This window comes from Cygnus olor, chromosome 13 (assembly GCF_009769625.2).
Source record: "Cygnus olor isolate bCygOlo1 chromosome 13, bCygOlo1.pri.v2, whole genome shotgun sequence".
Lineage (NCBI taxonomy): Eukaryota > Metazoa > Chordata > Aves > Anseriformes > Anatidae > Cygnus > Cygnus olor.
Genome location: NC_049181.1, coordinates 14032608 through 14050670, shown reverse-complemented (window position 1 = coordinate 14050670; position 18063 = coordinate 14032608). Strand labels below are relative to the sequence as shown.

The 18063-nt window shown below is 43.9% G+C and overlaps 1 protein-coding gene across 4 annotated transcripts in view; it reads left to right on the top strand.

Moving 5' to 3' along the window:
- The window catches only part of NRK (Nik related kinase), a 103140-nt gene that overhangs the window by 39659 nt on the left and 45418 nt on the right, over window positions 1-18063 (top strand). For all 4 annotated transcript variants that reach the window (XM_040572215.1, XM_040572214.1, XM_040572213.1 and 1 more), the window contains 10 exons: window positions 3896-4021; window positions 4809-4919; window positions 6656-6746; window positions 8623-8753; window positions 11488-11542; window positions 13608-13686; window positions 14360-14535; window positions 16292-16364; window positions 16781-16976; window positions 17842-18009. In XM_040572215.1, the coding sequence (XP_040428149.1) occupies window positions 3896-4021; window positions 4809-4919; window positions 6656-6746; window positions 8623-8753; window positions 11488-11542; window positions 13608-13686; window positions 14360-14535; window positions 16292-16364; window positions 16781-16976; window positions 17842-18009 (1206 nt within the window). The remainder of the gene's footprint in view (window positions 1-3895; window positions 4022-4808; window positions 4920-6655; window positions 6747-8622; window positions 8754-11487; window positions 11543-13607; window positions 13687-14359; window positions 14536-16291; window positions 16365-16780; window positions 16977-17841; window positions 18010-18063) is intronic.

Genomic DNA, 18063 nt, shown 5'->3' with positions numbered 1-18063 from the left:
AGGGAGTGCTTTTCTTAGGGAGAGAAAACTTCGTGTGGTAGAAAATAGGAAGATGTTTTTAAAAGAAAAAAAAAAAAAGAAGAAGAAGAAACCAGGGCAAATGCAGTCTTTTTTTCCTTCACCTGTGTCCAAAAATGTGGAGAAGAGCGGAATGCCTGGCATGGCCTCGTGATTTGGATGCCTGCTCGGAGGCTCTCCGGGTGCAGCCTCCAGGAGAAATCTCACTCAGTGGCACGGACCGAGTCTGATGGAGCCCTATGCCGGGCCGGGGTAGGTCTGTGGTGGCTGGGTCACTAGCCCACAGTGTTGCTCAGTAATAAGGTCAGTGTTGTCTGATGTGGGAGAGAAGGGTTTGGAGGAGGATACCTCATACCTAGGCATTCTGAGCTACCTCCACGCCTCTTGGATACTCTGCAGTGCGCTGCTCTCTCCCAGCATCCTGGTTTCACTACAACGTCCAACCTAAGAAGTTTTCCAGCTAACGCTTCATCACAACTAGTACGTTTCTGCCAAAAGACTTTCACCAAATCTACATTTTTTTCCAGCAAGAAATCGTTTCATCAGCAAGCTCCTGACCAGCTCCAGCTGTGATTGCTCAGCTCCGAGATCTGAGGCACACCAGGAGCTGAGCAAATCTGCCCTGCACTGCTGTGAGCTGCAGCCCCAGGCTGCTTTCTGAAGAGCAGCAGCAGGATGCTGTGGTCACTGCGGGATCCTCTGGACATCTGTCAGGAAGTGCTGCAGTGTCACGTTAGGGGGGGGGAGCGGGGGGAGCCCTTTGAAATTGTTGAAGTGGAGCTGATGGCAGTGTGCGCTCACGGGGCCTCTCCGCGCAGGCTGTGCTTCCTGCGTGGCGGTGCCAAGCACACAAAGTGCTCGCAGAGAGGTCGGATCCTTGCTGCTCGCCTCTTCGGTATTGGTGCAGGTGATCAGGGAGCTCTTCTGCAGCAGGCCATTCCCTGTTTGTCATTGCTTTTAGGCTTTTCAGGTAGCGAAATAACACAGAAATGAGAAACCCGTTACTAGTTATGCCCCAGTACTGAGGGCTCTTTAGGTGGAGCACTTATCAGCTGGTGATCTTGTTTCTGTTTGAGGTCAGAGGCGTGTGCTTTCTAGTTCTTTGCTTCCTAATGTCATTGCGGATAAGCCCACGTCTTCAAAAATAGCCTTTGATCATGAACCTGTCATCTTTGTGCATGCAGCCATCTGTACCCAGAACCGCACTGGTTTGTGAAAGCAAACAGCTTTTTGCACCTGCACATCTGTGAGCTTGCTTCCTTCTCCCGAGCAGCATGGTTTGTGAGCAGCTTTCCAGGCCCCTGGGAGATGCGGCTGATGGCAGCACTAACAGAGGGGTGGTGGAAAGTGGAAATCCTGAGCTCATACACCCACTGAAGAGTTGAGGGTGTCTCCAGGCTCCTTGCTCACAGGATGCACGGAGCTGAGGCTTGGCAAGTGCAGGTTCAGTTCCCAGCTGAGCCTCAGGCATGGGCCATGGGGCAGAATTGCTCATGCTTCCTCTTCTGCTTTGGTTTCTCCATCTGAAACAGAGCAGTTCTTTCAAAGTTCACTCGAGATACAGGAGGACGGTGTACTTTGTGTCTGTGAAATGCCCACCTGCTGGCACCTTACAGCCTGTTTTATTTTGAAGTCACATCTGCCTTTAGAGGACAAGAAAATTTAGCTCCAAGGGTTTCTGCTCAGCAGCATCAGGGCTCTGTAGGGAAGCTCACCGCACTCATCCTGTACCCGAGCAGTGGTAGCTGCCTCTGGGGCACAGATGGGCAGGGGAAGAAGAGGGCAGTGCAGGGAGGTCCCAGCCTGCTGGGTACATAGGTAAGGACACGAGGTAAGGCAAGGATTGTCTTGCTGGTAATGGGAAAGGAGCATTACACACGTGTACGACTCTTTGCACTTGCCGGTGAGTGTGGCAGAGCCTACGTGGTGTTCCAGCTGTGCTCACCAACAGGCGCACACACACTTCCCTTTGTTGTTTTAAAAGCACCCAGGCAAGACTGTTGAAAAACAGAAAATACTCAGGCAAGAGCTGTGCCAGCATGGTTAATTAGGCAAAGGAGGAAGAGGCACGAGCTGTGAGGAAGCGGCTGAGGTCTGCCAGCTCCCCAGGAGGAACTCTGTGAAAGCAGGGAAGCTGTGCAGCCCCACTCCACCAGTGCAAAGTTCATGCAGATGGACGGAGTTAAACCAGACAAACACAACCAGGTCCAGGATGGCGACTCCAATGTTGTTATTCCCTGCCTCACCTCCCTTCCTCTCACCTGCTCGTTCCCACCCTTTCACACGCACTGCTGGGAGTCCCAGAGGGAGCAGAGCCTCGTTTCCCCTCCAGAGGCGTCAGCACAAGCTCTCAGCTCCCTTTCATCTTGCCCTGGCCACGTGCAGAGAAGAATGCGACCTTGCTCCTGGAGGATTTCCTGCACGCTGTCTGGGACGCAGCTCCGATTTCTCTCAGAGACTCCAGATGCTACACGGGGCTCCTCCTTTCCCTCCCAAAGCCGTATGACATCCAGGGACCTGTCAAGCCAAAGTTAAAGGTTCTCCTTTCTCCCTAATTGCAAACATAAGACAAATGAAATACCTGTAGTAGTGTGTGCAGCTCGAGAGCCTGTGTTCAACAGAGGGGCTGTTCTGAAACCTGAAATAGCTGCTCTTGCTTCACGTGGAGTTCTTTTACATTCCCTTTTCCTAAAGCTTAAGACAAATAAGCTTTGGTCTGGCAGCACGTCTCCTGTGGATTGAAGTTACTGGGGAAGTTCTTTGGCCACTTCTGTTGGGAACACTTTTTGGGGGTTGGATTTAATAAGGCATATCATGTGAATGAGAGTTTGAGGGAATTTGGCTTCAGCCTGCCAGGATTTCATGTTTTCATACAGGTAGAAAGGACAGGGCAGCTGATTTTCTAAGCAGTTTGTTGTGATGGCTGAAGGAATGCTTCGATGGCAAAGCTACTGGAAAATAGTGAAAAAGGGCAGAAAAACGTTCTGTGGGTCTGAGCTATTCTTGCTTGCTTCCTTTTTTCCCCTTCAGCTACCAAGTGCTGACAGGGACATTCTGCAGCGAGGTAAATAAATTTTCAGCGTTGTCTTTCTCCTTTTCACTGATGCATGGCTACCTCGCAGCACTACGTGTTTCCTATTAAAGCAAACAAGACAGCAAAACCTGCAGGCATTTCTCTGGAGGTGGTGCACTGGTTCTCTTGGTGGCAAGAAAACAAACAGGCTAGGTCTGAAAAGACCTCTTCAGGTGGTGAGTGGGCTGGGGGCACAGCTGGAAGATAGAGCTTCCCTGCCCCTGCTCTGGCTGGCGACGGGACACCTCCTGCCTGGCTCTGGTTTCCTCTCGGCAGGACTTCCGCGGGACGGGGGAGCCGAATTGGCTGCGGTGTGCGCAGTGCTGTCCCAAGTGTTTGAGTAATGGGGTGTTAGGAACGTTTTTATTTCATTTTAAATCCGGTTAATTGCTCCAGACTAAGTTACTGCTTACAGAACCGCAAGTAGGCGAGCTATTGGTCCTGCCTGAGCCCCATGAGGAGGTGATATGAGTTTGTTTTACCCATGGGGGGACATTTCTGGATTCTTTAGCCCAAACCGTAGCATTTTGTTGTTTTAGGCCCAAGGATCAGGGCGATTCAGTCCTTGGTTTTAGGGCCTGTCCTTCAATTGCACTCTCAGGCTCACAGAATGGTTCAGCTTGGAGGGGGGCTCAGGAGGTCTCGAAGCAGGGCCAGCCTTGGGATCCCACCAGGATGCTCAGGACCATTTCCAGTTGGGTCTTGAAAGCCTCCAAAGGTGGAGGTTGCACAGCTGCTGTGGGTAGCCCTGGAGCTCAGCGATCTCTGGTCACCTAAAGAGCCTTCTGCTCTCTTCTGCTGCAGAATGAAGAAGAGGAAATCAAGCTGGAGATAAATATGCTAAAAAAATATTCCCATCATCGGAATATTGCGACGTATTATGGTGCGTTTGTAAAGAAAAGCCCTGCAGGCCAAGATGATCAACTCTGGGTAAGTGTTTAGTGTTCCTTGTGTCCATCAGATTTCCAGCTCCTTCCTTTAGAGCTCCAGGTTACTTGGCCTGTACCCTGTCTAGGTGAAACTCTGAGGCTGTTGTTCTGAGAAGTAACTTACAAAAAAGGAACATCCCTCCTCCCTACACATCTTCCTTCCTCCCCTCTGATTTCCTTTGAGGATGACTGTAAAGTTTGTCACGATAATTGTGACTTGGGTTGTTGATCATACTTGTTGTTAGAGCTTTTTTTCCCCCAAATTAAATGTTTCTGTCCTTTTCAGTAAAGGTGAGATGCTTGTCCTCTCATCTCCCCTCCTTCTTCTTGTCACTTTCTACACATTTTTCCAGTTGAAAAATAAAAAAGCAAATGGTGGAATTGGCAATGAACCAAAGAAAACAATCCTCCATTTTTTAATTTTTTTTCTGCAAGATTTTTGGACATCTGCAGCAAAATGAGAAATTTTAAATTTTGAAAAAATTCCCACATTTCTCAGTGCTCTTTTTACTCTTTTTTTCCGATTTATGTTTTTTCTAGAATGAAAAGAATTTCCTGTAACCCGTAATAAGAGAGGAGCACTCCTGAGTTATTTATTTATTTATTTATTCATTCATTCAGTAATATGCTTTGCTCAGGAAATGAGGTTCTGCATCATTTGGCACCCAGGAAGGTGGCACGTAATTCACCATACCTTGTTCGTGGGGGCAGTGGGTGTCATACATGGTATCTGTACTAGTGCCCTGCCAGTGCTGTGATAAGGGTGCATTGCATTTGTCTCTTTGCAGCTGGTGATGGAGTACTGTGGTGCTGGCTCTGTTACTGATCTGGTGAAGAAGACAAAAGGGAACTGCTTTAAGGAAGACTGGATAGCGTACATCTGCAGAGAGGTTCTCAGGGTGAGTTGTGCCACTGGAGCTTTGTTGGTCATTTGCAACAAAAAGGGCTTTCCCAGCCTTTGCTTGCTCATGTAGGACAATAATGACCACTGCTCTTTTAAGGTTCTGATCTGTGGGGCTTGTGGGCTCTGGTTCAGAAGGGTCAAGATGTTCATCAGCCCATAGTACTCTCATTAATCCCATTTTCTGTATGAAGATCACATGGGTTATGGTTTTCTGTGGCAAATAGCCATCTGCCTCCACATCTTGAGATCTTACTGCTCCTTGCTTTGGCTGTTCATGCTGTGCAAAGTCTTTTTGCTCGTAATTCCTTTACCTGCACACACTCAGGGGCCTTATTTCTGCACTATTAAAAGCAGTGTTGGCTAGATAGCATTCCAGAATCTTAAAGGTGGTTCTGCTGGTGCAGTACTCCCGAAGTTAATTCTTGCAACTATAGTTCATTCTGTGTGAGCTTACGGCCATTTTTTGTTCCTGGAAAGTATAGAGGATAAAACAGTTCCTAAATGTGATCTAATGAACTAGCCTGGCAAATAAATAAATAAATAAATAAGTGTTGGAGTCTGTCATTCTAGATTCAAAACCCATCACAGAGCTACTGATCCATCTTCTTTCCAATGGAGTTTTACTTCTTTTCTAAATAACAGTACAACAAATGCAAATTCTGGGAGCCAGAATTCAAATAGCGTGCCAAAGTAATGCTTGAACAGGGGTAAATCTTTGCTTCAGTAACAGCAGAATTGGGAAGTGTGCTCAGTGGAGAACATCAGCCATCTCACCTGGATTTGGCACTAGACTGCACATTGTAATAGTTATAGCTGGAGATTGTGGGGAGGGCCCTTCTGTGAAAAAAAATCCTAATGGTCTGGTTAGGTTGCTGTTCTTGTGTCTGTGTGGCTGTAAAGTCTCTCCTAAAGCAATTGGTGTTAAAACCTTTGGTTTACACTCTTGCAACTGAAAGCAATAGCAGCATGCTTGCATAAAACAAGCAGTTGGATTGAACGATCTTCATTTGAAAACAGGGAATAACTTGTTGCATCTGGATTGAAAATGCTTCCTTCTGGAAAATTTAGGGGTTGGGAGGAAGCTCTGTTTGAAGTCATGAATATTATATTGTAGAGGCTAAACATTTGGAGTGAAATATCCCTTGGCTTACTACAACGTATTATTTTGGTGTGTTCCATTATGTCTGTGCTATTGTAATGTTACACGGACAACTTGGGAAGGAAGGAGGAGCCAGAATATTGCAAATATTAGCTGAATGAAAACAATGTTTGCCACATTCAAAAATTGTCTGAGATGGTATTTTGAACTGTATGTGGCCTGTTTACTATTGAATACAGAGTTTTACTGTTTTGCTGAGTGCAGAATAACCCACTGTAGCCAGCCAGCTGCTGTCTCTGTACCTCGCAGAGAGCATTCTGCACTGCTTTTCACCTGTTTGTTTGCTTTTAATGTGTGGTGTAAAGAGACATCCCTTGATTCTGAGATAGAAGTAAAAAAATATTGGTACCTTTCTCTTCACACTTGACTTCAGAGACACTTCCACTAGTGTCAGGCCTTCTGCTTGCTGTCTTCTCTCCTTGCTAGAACTGGGGTCTTCATGTTACTAATCCCATGTAAAGGGCTTTGCCCATGAATGAATTCTAAGAAGGATAATAGTGTATAAATGCAACAATGCCAAGCTTGTGATAACGAGAATAAGGAAAGTCTCACTTTTTTTTTTTTTTTTTTAGGGCTTGGCACATCTTCATGCTCATCATGTCATCCATCGAGATATTAAAGGACAAAATGTTCTTCTCACAGAAAATGCAGAAGTAAAACTGGGTAAGTTTCCTTAAATGTGTGCTAGAAACCTGTTTGTAAAAAAAATTACAATTTCCATCTTACCTTGGAAAGACTTTTAAGGATATATTTAATGCTTGTGTATATAAGGTGCCTGTCATATAGAAAGAGATAAAAATGGGATGTATTCTGCAAGAATGTCACTCACAGCCTGTAGGAAAAATACAGCTACTTCTGGGCAGTCAACACAAAACCTGTGTAGTAAGTCACAGCACCACCAGACCTTCACAGCAGATTCCCAGTGTACAAAACATTTAAAAAAAAAAAAAAAAAAGTTTGGAGAATACATTATGCTAATCTATTTGTCTATGGGAAGTGGTTTTAGAAATTTTCATAAATCTGATGATAGATGAAATTACTTGTGTGAGGGCTACTACTGAGGATTATCTCTTACTAAGTCATCTCTCAAGAACGTCTGAGAGTTTACTCATTTCCTTTTCTAGCTGTGACATATCAATGCTGACAGCTTCTAACTTCCTAAGACTAAATTCAACTACATTATCTCTCTGGAAGAGGGGATGTCTTTCATGTTTTTGGAAGGTATCACAGAGGATGCATGGCAGTAATTTAAAGGAGCAGGCTCAAGGAGGACACTTCTTTTATTCGGGATGGTCCTTTATTCTCCATCTCGTTTCCTCATCTGAAAGAAATAACTGTAGAGTTGGAGAAGAAGAATAGACATAGCCTATGGATATGGGGTAGGATGCTTGGCTGGAGCAAGACAAACTAAGTGTTAAAATAAATAAATAAATAAAAGTGTTTCCAGAGAGATTTAGCTCTTAAAACAGAGAAGCTGGAAAACCAAGAGGTCCTCAGTCCCGTTTCATTCCACTTCAGCGTAAGCATTATTTGTAAAAATTCTTTTCTCGTTTCCCATCAATTGCACAGAAGGCACAATGATCCCAAAAGTCAGGTCCAACTTCCTGTTGAAGATGGTTTGCTGAACAGGGACATTAAGCAGTAGTATTATAAATGACCACGGTATGCAGATGGTCTGCAGTGAGGAAACACGGGTGAGAAAATCTGCTCCTTGATGCAATAGGGCTGTCTCTTTCCAGTCCTTTCTTTTCCCTGTTTTTTTGTCTTGTGTGTGAATAACACTCAGGTGCTGTGCCTGGTGGTTCCAGTTAGTGCATCTGAGCAGTTCATTCAAAGAAAAATACAGTTACATAATTATTGGTTGTATAGGCCCTTCTTCATATCTGAGCCAAACCATTTTGCTATACAGTCACGATGAAAGTAACATCGTTTCAGCACAAAGAGCACCATACAACTCTACAACTCCCCAATTGTAACGAGGCTAAGATCAGAATAAACCCATATACTCTTCAGCCTATTCTAAGCTATTTTTGAATGCAGGGAAGGAGTTATTTAAAATGGTTCAAAACAAAGTGATTACGATGGTGATTCAATTATGATTTTATTATTTTTATTATGATTTTATTATTTGGTGATTTTTTTATGATTTCCAGCTTTCACAAATGGCCTTATTAGGTACATCCAAATTTGACTTGTCCACAGGTACTATTTTTCCTTTCTAATACTAAAGATCTCAGGTTCTACTCAGTGTATCATCTAGATTAAACATCCGTTATTCTGTAATATCTTCCTAGACCGGTCCATGTCTGTTGTAACCTGCCTACCAGATTTAGCATGCAGTTTATTGGATCATTCTTTCAAAAAGAGCAAGAGGCAGTTTAATTTCAATTATTGGACAAGATGTATTGTGAAAACTCAGTTTTGATACATATTGTAGCCCAAAGGTTTGGTATCTAAACAGTATGCAAGCAATTAAGCAAACACTCTGCCACATGGATGCAACCCTTCATTAATTTCTTTACCCCACTTGGCTTTTTAGTGGATTTTGGTGTAAGCGCCCAACTGGATAGAACTATTGGGAGAAGAAACACATTTATTGGAACACCATATTGGATGGCACCTGAGGTCATTGCTTGTGAGGAGAACCCAGACTCTACGTATGATTACAGAGTAAGTGTTACAACTCCGCCTCAGGTAGCAAAACATTCAAGTACTGCACGTGAAAAGTTCAAACTTCCCTCCTTTTAAGCCACAATAATATTATAACTGTACAAATAGAAGCATTTGCAGTATGCGGGTGGTAGCTAATTTTTTAAGAGTGGAGTTTCACTATGAGTATTTTTTGTGAATGGTTCTTATGAGAGATACACATTCACGGAACTATTCTGTGCAGTGAAATACTGATATATGGAGGTTACAGGTCAGGATGGGAAAGAAAGGAAGAGGTAGATTTGAAAGAAAGGCTTGAGAAACAGTGTATTGGTTGTAATGGTAATATGGCAAGGTATTGTTCTTCTCTTTACCTCTCAGCCTGGAGCCTCCCAGCTCCAAGCCCTTAATAATCTTCGTGGCCCACTGCTGCACCTACCCCACTGTGCCTCATACTGGGGAGCCCAGACTTGGTCACAGCCCTCCAGATACAGCCTCGACAGTGCTGAGCAGGTGGGAATTGTCACCTCTCCTGATCCACTGGCAGCACTCATCCTAATGCAGCTGATTCTTCACAACCAATCTCTCAAGCAGAAAAGGCTGAGCGAATACACGGGCCTTACCTGTTCTTGTCACATGCACTGGTTTACATGGTCCCTGCCATCATTTTTGCTCCTGTACAAGCACATACTGATATCCTCTTCATTGATGCCAAAGACACAAAAATTTGTTTTATCTTTTGAGGTGAGCTGCATGCTGTGCATTTTGGATACCAGCAACAGCTATCAAACACTTTTTCTGGTTCTCCTTCCAGCTATTATAATATACTGATGCTGTTCTGAAGAGACTTACAGATCTTATTCTTTGTCCTCCGGCCTGTTTCCGGCAGTGTTGTCATTTGCCTGTCTACACTTGCCCTGCAGGATGTTTTCCAGGAAAGGCTTTCTCAGCAGCCCTTGCCTCTGGTCACTCTTTTGCTCCAGGTGTTCTCCTGGTTGCCACTTTTCACCTCTCATTCTAACTGTGGCTTCAGAAATTCTATTAGAAGAGCCTGTTATTACTTCCACTTTCTCCTGTTTCACAGGCTATGATTCTTGTTGAGATCTTCTGTGCTGCACTGGCAGCGTGAAGTCACATTGTGTGAGTGGCAGTCATGACCAAAGAATGTTCTTGGATTTTAGTTTTCATACCATGTAAATCTCATCCTGAAACCTCAATAAATGAATCTCTTGTCTTCGTTGATTTTCTTTTCAGAACATATAAGCGTCAGGAACACGCACCCCTACTTCTTGAGGTTTCCTTGCCTTCAGTAATAAACAAGGTTCATCTGCTTGCCTTTGTGTCTATCTTGGAATAGATTCTGCAAATGGTTGTTTAAAATGGTCAGTGGAGGGGTTTGGACGCATTACACAGATGGTGCTATGACTCAGAAGGTGGCACAGGGCCGGTCTTTTTCTACAGAGATTTATGGCTGACCTGATGAGGAGAGTAGAAGGAAGCCATTCTGTGGCGTCTGTAACTTTTTGTTGGTCCAGCTCTGTTTAAAATTTGACAGAAATGATAACGAATGAGTGAAAATATATATGCATAAATACATCTATAAACACACAGGCCTTTCCAGACACTGGTATCATTTTCCCTTTCACCTGTCTGCTTCTGACACCTTGAAACACGAAACCAAACCTTTTTTTTTAGCCTGGTTGTTTCTCCCATTCTCCCCAGAGCCTGCAATACTGCCTCTAGAAGATTTTTCTAATTTTCAGTCATGTATTTAATAACAAATCAGGGTCCCACCAGTTTTTTTCTCGGATGCCTCTACAGACTATAACACTGGTTTTCAGCTCACAGCAGCTGGACTGAGAAGGTTCTGTTGGTAAAGGCAAATTTAGTTAGGGTGCCAGGCTGGGTCTGAGCTGCTATTCACATAACGGCATATTGCATCTGATCTTTGAAGGTTTGTCTTGTGTTGCTCCCTGTTAAAAGATAATTTGAGAGAATCCCCTGCAAGTTTATTTCATCACATGCCTCTCATCTGACTATGTTTAGACACAAAAAAATAGTAAAATAGTGTCAGGCGGAAGCCTGTGAAGTTTTTAGAGGCTCTGGTTGTGTTCCCAGTTTACCTTCCGTGGTCAAAACCTGGCCTTTAGCATCCAGATAAGCTGACAAAGGAAACTCCAGTCTAAGTTCACTGAGCTGAACATACACTACAGCATAAATCTGACTGTGACTAAACCTCCTTTTGTGTGCCCAAAAACATGTGACTGGAGACTTTATAGACAGAAAAAGTCAGACCCCGGGGCCTGGCTATAATTTTTATTCTATCAGTGTAGAAACTCAGCAATGACTATTGATAGAAGCATTAAGACCAAGAATTTTTTTGGCACTGTTGTGTCTCACTGCCTCGTGACAACAGCTTAGAGACTTCAAATACATATTTAAATGGTGCCTGGTGTATTCTGGCTCTTTTGGTTAGTTTTTTTTGAATGCAAAAGGTTTGCATTTTGGGGCTGGCTGCTTAAATGATGAATCAGCTACTCAGAGCTGCACGGGAAATAGGAAGCTTCTGGCTATTAGCACGTTTCCTAAAAGCTCAGGAGGGAATGGGAGGGAGCAGAAGGTATGTCACAGTTGTATTAACATGACCTGGTCTGAGAGAATTCTAGGGAAACTGTAAAAAAACATAACAAAAGAAAACCAAAAAAAAAGGCTTGAGTGCTTCAAGTTGCAACGTGCAATGTTTCTTTTCCTGCAGAGTGACCTCTGGTCTCTGGGAATCACTGCTATTGAAATGGCTGAAGGAGCTCCTCGTAAGTGATTTGGTATGGGGAAAGGGGGCTCTATACTTTGTGAGTATGTTCTGTGTTAAGATAACTCATGGTTTTGGGTGGATTTTTACAAATAATCTGTGATTTTTTCTCATTTGGCTTCCCTAAGTCCCTGGTTTCATTCCTTGCCTTCACTTGCTAGGGGAACACAACATTTTTCTTAGAGCTTTTATTAGCATTACTTTGATCACTGCCTGTGGATACAGCTAAGTAGAAGCGACGGACATGTTAGCAGAAATATTTGATGAGTGGTTTTGGTTTTAGGTCACTATTGGAAAAAAAAAATGGCAGTGGATGAAGCTAGGCTTAAAGGTTTTTTACTCAGGGCCTGACCTGATTTCTCCCTGGTTTTGGGATGAATACTGTATTAGCTCATACCGTGGCTTCAGTCCATGACCCCATGCAGCAGGAGTGTGCAGGGAGACCCTCGCTGTCCCTGACTATCCCCCTCACTCCTCCCTTCAGTGTCTCATAGCCGTCAGGCAGGAATTGACAGCTGCAGGGTGGATGCAAGGACCTTGTACATCTTCTGTTTCCACGGAGGACCCCTTGTTTCACCCCTGCACCCATGGAGCAGCTGTGATGTAAGGGTGTTTCTGGTGACTGCTGAGAGCGCAGGAGATGAACTAGATTATACTCTGGCCTGAGCTTGAGAGCACGTAGGCTGTGTTTTAAAAACACTCTTGGCTGTTTTCCTGTCAGACTTGGTTTTTAGCAGCACTCAGGAGCCAGCTGGAGCTCAGGAGCACTTCCAGACACATTGCTCCTGCCTAGCTGAAGCTTAGTCCCGAGACGTGAGTCCGCAGGGAGTCTCCTTGGAGAGAGCCTTTATAGCTTCACATGCTAATTCCTCATTCCGCTTGTATTTTATGTTTTCACTAGTTTTGGCAGGTCATTGTAATGGATTATATTCTGTTGCATTGTGTTGTTTTTTTTTTTTCACTTGTGCTACAACAGACTCTGGGACCCATAGCTAGAAACCAGACTTCTGCCTGCCGTCCCCACTGTACCACAAGCTATTGAAAATACAAAGGAAAAAGACGAAAAGACAACCCAGATGTGAGAAATGATGGCAGGCAGCTACAGGCAAAGAAAGAAATAGAAGGCAGTAAAGGCTTCGCCAGACCACAGCCTTCTCACTTTTACTAGTTCTGTAATACTGTAAATCTATTCATTTTAAGAGAATCACTGCTGAACACCTGCATATCATGAGAAAGCAGCCTCCGTATAGATCCTATCAGTAGTCATTGAGCAGCTCTGTTGTGTGAAGGAAAAACTCTGACCCTCGATATTTCTCCATGACGGATGGGGGCATGTTCATAATTCCAGACAAAATGTCTGGGGTATAGGAGAGATGATGGTATTTACGTTTTTCCAAGTTCTTTGTAGTTTTAACTTTCCACAACAGTAACACTAAACAGAAGTACATTGGGCTGGAGAGAAACCAGCATCTGAATGCATGGGGAGGATTTCTTACAGATTGTCTAATAATGGTGCTCATGCTCCCAAAACACAGAATAGATGAAATATGTGCTCAACCATTACACTCTGCTCAAGTGACACAGTTTATGGGCTGTCTGGTTCGCATCAGGTTTTCTTCATCCTACTTTTTTCTCTTATGTCATGAACAATATATATTAGCTTATCATTTATCTGAACCATAACAAAAAAATTAACTTCCGTTTATGCAAAAACACCCATTTGGTATATTAGAGATGGGAGCTTTTTTAATGTCCTTCTGAAGCCTTATATATATAAAAAAAAAAAATGAAGAAAGCTGCAATCATTGTTGCCATTGTTGTGTTTTCTTTCAACTAAACCTCATTTAGCTGGCAATAACAATGTATTGTCATGAAAGCTTTCTTTGTAATCTGAGACTTCATTTCTGGTCTGTAGTGTGAGTTTCACTGTCTGATGCCAAGGTCCTGTGGCGGGTGCTGCGCTGGAGGAACTGGGAGAAGCAAGTGCGGTCTGCGTGGGTGGTGGTGGTCGGCTGTGGTTGGGATGGGGGAGATGTGTGCCCTTAACTGTGTGATCTCCTTTGCAGCCCTGTGTGACATGCACCCCATGAGAGCACTCTTCCTCATCCCCCGTAACCCGCCCCCAAAGCTGAAATCCAGAAAATGGTAAGGAGATCTGTGCAAACTGTATTTTCGCAGCATTGGGCTTAGGAGGATTTTGAGCTCTCTTGTCCAAGACTATGATCTTGTCAGATCCTGCAATGATTTGTGAGGTCTTTCCTCCACTGTTTCTAGTGCTGGGGAAAGCCACAGGTGCAGATATAGTTTACCTTTGGGAAGCAGCCCTTTTCTTTTGAACTCTGGCTAAGCTGCAGCAGTCATTGCAGTCACTAACGATTGGCATGGGTGGCTGCAGTTCCGGTTCAGATAGGCTGTTTGGGTTTTGGTGTTTTGTCAGAAGATTGCATGAACATTGTGGAACTAGTGGCAGTCCTTGTGGCTTACAAAGAATTAGTTTGTCATATAAATGAAGTTCATAAAGAAAATCTTCTCCATATCAAAAGGATAACTACTTTTTTTTAAAGCTGTATTGGCCAGATAGTGGTTTTGTTGATACTGATGTAAATTCAGGATAACTCCACTGAGAGGGCAGTCTGGGATGGAGTTCCCTCCTCACTCATCGTCAGCGCTGGGCTGGTGGCAGAACTCCAGTTCTGTTTCACATAGTCCCAGTGCAAAAGGAAGCCTTGCAAATTTAGTGCTTTCCATCACTCTGTGGTAGTGTTTGGCACACATTGAAAAGGCTTATTACTTTACCCTGCTATTCTGTGTTTTTCAGGTCAAAAAAATTCCTTAATTTTGTTGAAAGCTGCCTTGTAAAAAATTATTTGCATCGTCCATCCACCGAAACCTTGCTTAAGCACTCCTTTATCCGAGACATGCAGAATGAACGGCAAGTGCGCATCATGCTGAAAGACCACCTGGATAGGACCAGGAAGAAAAAAGGAGAAAGAGGTAACGTGGCAAAAACAAAATAAAAGGTGTTGCAGATAGTAGGGTCCTCTTCTGATTTTTGGCAGCAGCGTACAAGGCAGATGCACCTGCAATACTGGTACCACAAAAGCTGTGAGAAAGCTTAGTTGATGATAGCAGTGGGGCCGTTTGGAAAATCTCTTTGCCAAAGCCCAGATCCTTAATGGTGTTTAAGTGCTGAGGTCTTTGGGTTCTGACTGACACTGATTCACGGCACGCAACCCAAATGCTGCTGTGACCAAGGAGTCCAAGTATCGTCTAGGCCTCTGCTTTCTAGAGTATCTAATCTGTACTCTGCGAGCCCTCCCTAGTTTCTCAGTTCATCCGTTGGTTCCCAATCCTTTTAATTTACTGTTTGCATCTCATTATAATTATAGTTTCTGACTTCTTTGGGGTCAGTAGTGCTCTCTAAAGAGCATTTTGCACTGGAGTGCACAAGAGTCCTTGAGAAGGCCTCTGAGATCCAGTCACACACACAGGTATAATCATCTACTGCACAGGATACATGAAGGAAAAAGAGAGCTGAGGTGGTTCCAAGTGTTATTCAGAGCAAAACCTGGAAGAAGCAGTGTCGAAGTGGCATGTTGACATGCCATGTAGCCTGCCAGCCGTAGCCTGCCACCCCATGATTTTCCCTGCCCTCTCTCCCCTCCTTCTCTTGTATATTTTATAATGGTAGGGGTACTGTGAAGATCACTGGCTATGAGGGCAAACTCAGAAAGCTCTGTTAAGTTGGAAAATGACTTACAAACTCTAAGTATCGATTTGACAAGAATATTTGTGCCTGAAATGGAATTGCTGTTGCAGTGTAAATTTACTGACTCCAATAGTCGACATAAATTCTACCACCTCTTTCAGCTGCGGATCTCAAAGCACAGGTGAATGGAAAGACAGACAGTTAAAGGTTTTCACAAAAAATGCACTTGAGGGGGTAAAGATGTGGTGATAACAATCACATGTTGACAGATAGTTTTATTTAGACCTGGAAGGTGCTATTTTTTTATCAAAGCTCCCCTAAAAGGGAGAACAGTGTGAAACTGCCAGACTATACACTTCAAATTAGTGATGTCAAAAAAAGTTAGGTCCTACTTTGGTCCTACTCTGTATTCTTGGCTGTATGGCATGCTAATTTGAAATCCTCCCTTAAAAGCTGTCTCCATGATATTCTTGAAGAGAACTTAACAATGTGGGTCACCTTCTCCTGAATGGCTGTGTTAAAACCAGCATTGCGTGATTATCCCTGGTTCTTTTATTTTAATTATTAATTTTAGTACAAAAGGAAACACATTTACTGAAGGCCTCAATTTAGCCTTGCAGAAGGCATACAATAGCAGAGAAGGGCAGTATAAGTCTTTTATGCCCTGTCTAGATTTATTTCTGAAATAACCCCGCTGCTAATGTTGTTGTGGGGTTGGATATCTCTGTGGGATTAGCGTAGCATATTGCAGATTGTGGAAACAGGTTAGTTTTGCAAAACCAGCGTAGCCTGTCAAGGGAAAAAGTAGAAATGTGTAAAGGGGCTGCCCACTGACCTGTGGTCTGAGCTAGGTTTTGAGTTACACACCTGGATTTCTTCTGCTGCATCCCCTCAGCCTCCTAGTGCAACCTGAGGCTTTTAAATTCCTGGTGAGCTGCATGTAGTTCAGATTGAGCACTCAGAAGGCGGGTTTGAGATAACATCTTAAATAACGTCATCCTCCACTGGCATTTATTGTTCTCTCTTTTTTTTTTTTAATAGAAGAAACAGACTATGATTACAGTGGAAGTGAGGAGGAAGATGATGAGCTGAATGAAGATGAAGGAGAACCAAGGTTAATTTTATGACATGAATATAAAATTTGATTGGCCAAGCTGTTCTCATTGAAGACAGCTCTCCTCAGACAGATTGAGTTTCTTAACTTCCTCTAAATCCCTTATCTCCTGTATCCCCTCTGGTAGCTTTAACTGTTTTCTAGCTAGTGAATACAAATTCTGAGTGTAAGGTGTCTGTAATAAGCTGCTGCTTTGTTCCCCAGCAATAGGGAGGAAAATCTCAAATGAAGAAGCCAATAATCAGCTTCAGGCTGCCTTGTAGCACAGTAAATGCAGATGCGTAGCCAACATGGCAGAGATTTATTGAAACATTTTCATTTGCTACCACAGGACAACGAGCAATTCCCAATGCACCTTGTATTCTCTCCGCTTTAATGTTATGTTTAGTCATAGAGCAACTTGCCTTTTGTTTCAGCTCCATAGTTAATCTCCCAGGGGAGTCAACTCTCCGTCGTGAGTTTCTGAGGCTGCAACAGGAAAACAAAAACCGTTCTGACCCTCATCGCCAGCAGCAGCAGCTGAAGGACCAGGAGAAATACAAGAAGCAGCTGCTGACAGAGCGGCAGAAGCGCATTGAGCAGCAGAAGGAGCAGAGGAGGAGGCTGGAGGATGTAAGGACTGGCTTGTATTGTTGTTCCACATCCCATCACAAATAAAAAACGTGCCTGTGGACAAAGTCTTTGAAAGGCAAGAAGGCTGTGTTAAATTGTCAGCACAACCTGTCTTGTTGTCTTTAACCTTGGGAGAACTGTCACTTCTGAACACAATGATATTAAATGATTTTAAAAGGGCTCTGTCCTTTTCCTGCTGACAACCTGCCCTGAGCTTTGGGAGCAGCAGGCGCAGGGCGTTTGCTTGAGTTTGTTTGGTGGTGGAAGCCTAGGCAGAAGGGCTGAGAGGTCCTGGTTTCTTTCTCACATGCATTGCCCAGTTCTGAGTCTGTCTTCCTGGTCCGGGGTACTGGCCCTGCTTCTTTGTAAGATGTTACAAGATAGCTGCCTTTTCAGCTGTCTGACGCACTGTGATGTTGCAGGATTGCTAAATCACCAACATGTCTCTTCTCAGGAGCATCTGATAAAATTCAAGCATTGTGCAAACACTCCCAAACTGGCAAAGCATAGTGCTGTTCCAGCAAAACTGGGGGACTCTGGAAAAAACCTTTGCTTCTCAAAATGACAGGAAGACATTTGTCATTAGATTAGCTGCCAGCCACCACAGAGAGCTCACATGCCTGCTTTAAATGAGTGGCAGATCTGCCCTTGGCTGCCAAAAGGGCAAAGGTTTCACTTCAAGTTTGATAGTCGTTGCAATGGCAATTTGTGGCTGTCTACTGCTGCTGGGCTGTGTATCAGGTATCCCCTATTACTGACTGCACATCAGGAAATAGGCCTTGTGATTAATGAATACTGGCATAAATAATTGGCAGGTACAAAAAGAAAACAAAATAACCAGTGTTATTCCCTGGCTCTCTTCCAGCATCAGAGGCGAGAGCAAGAGCTCCGAAGGCAGCAGGAGTGTGAGCAGAGGTGGCCAGAGGCTAAAGATATTCAGAGGAAAGAGGAGAGATGTAAGGAAGACAAAAGAGCTGTGGAAGATGATGAACGGTTCATAGGAGATGGGCAGAGGAAATCAGAAAAGAAGCAGGTATGAAAGGGGGGTTTACTGGCAGCAATTCACAGCTCCCTGTTTCTGTAGCTG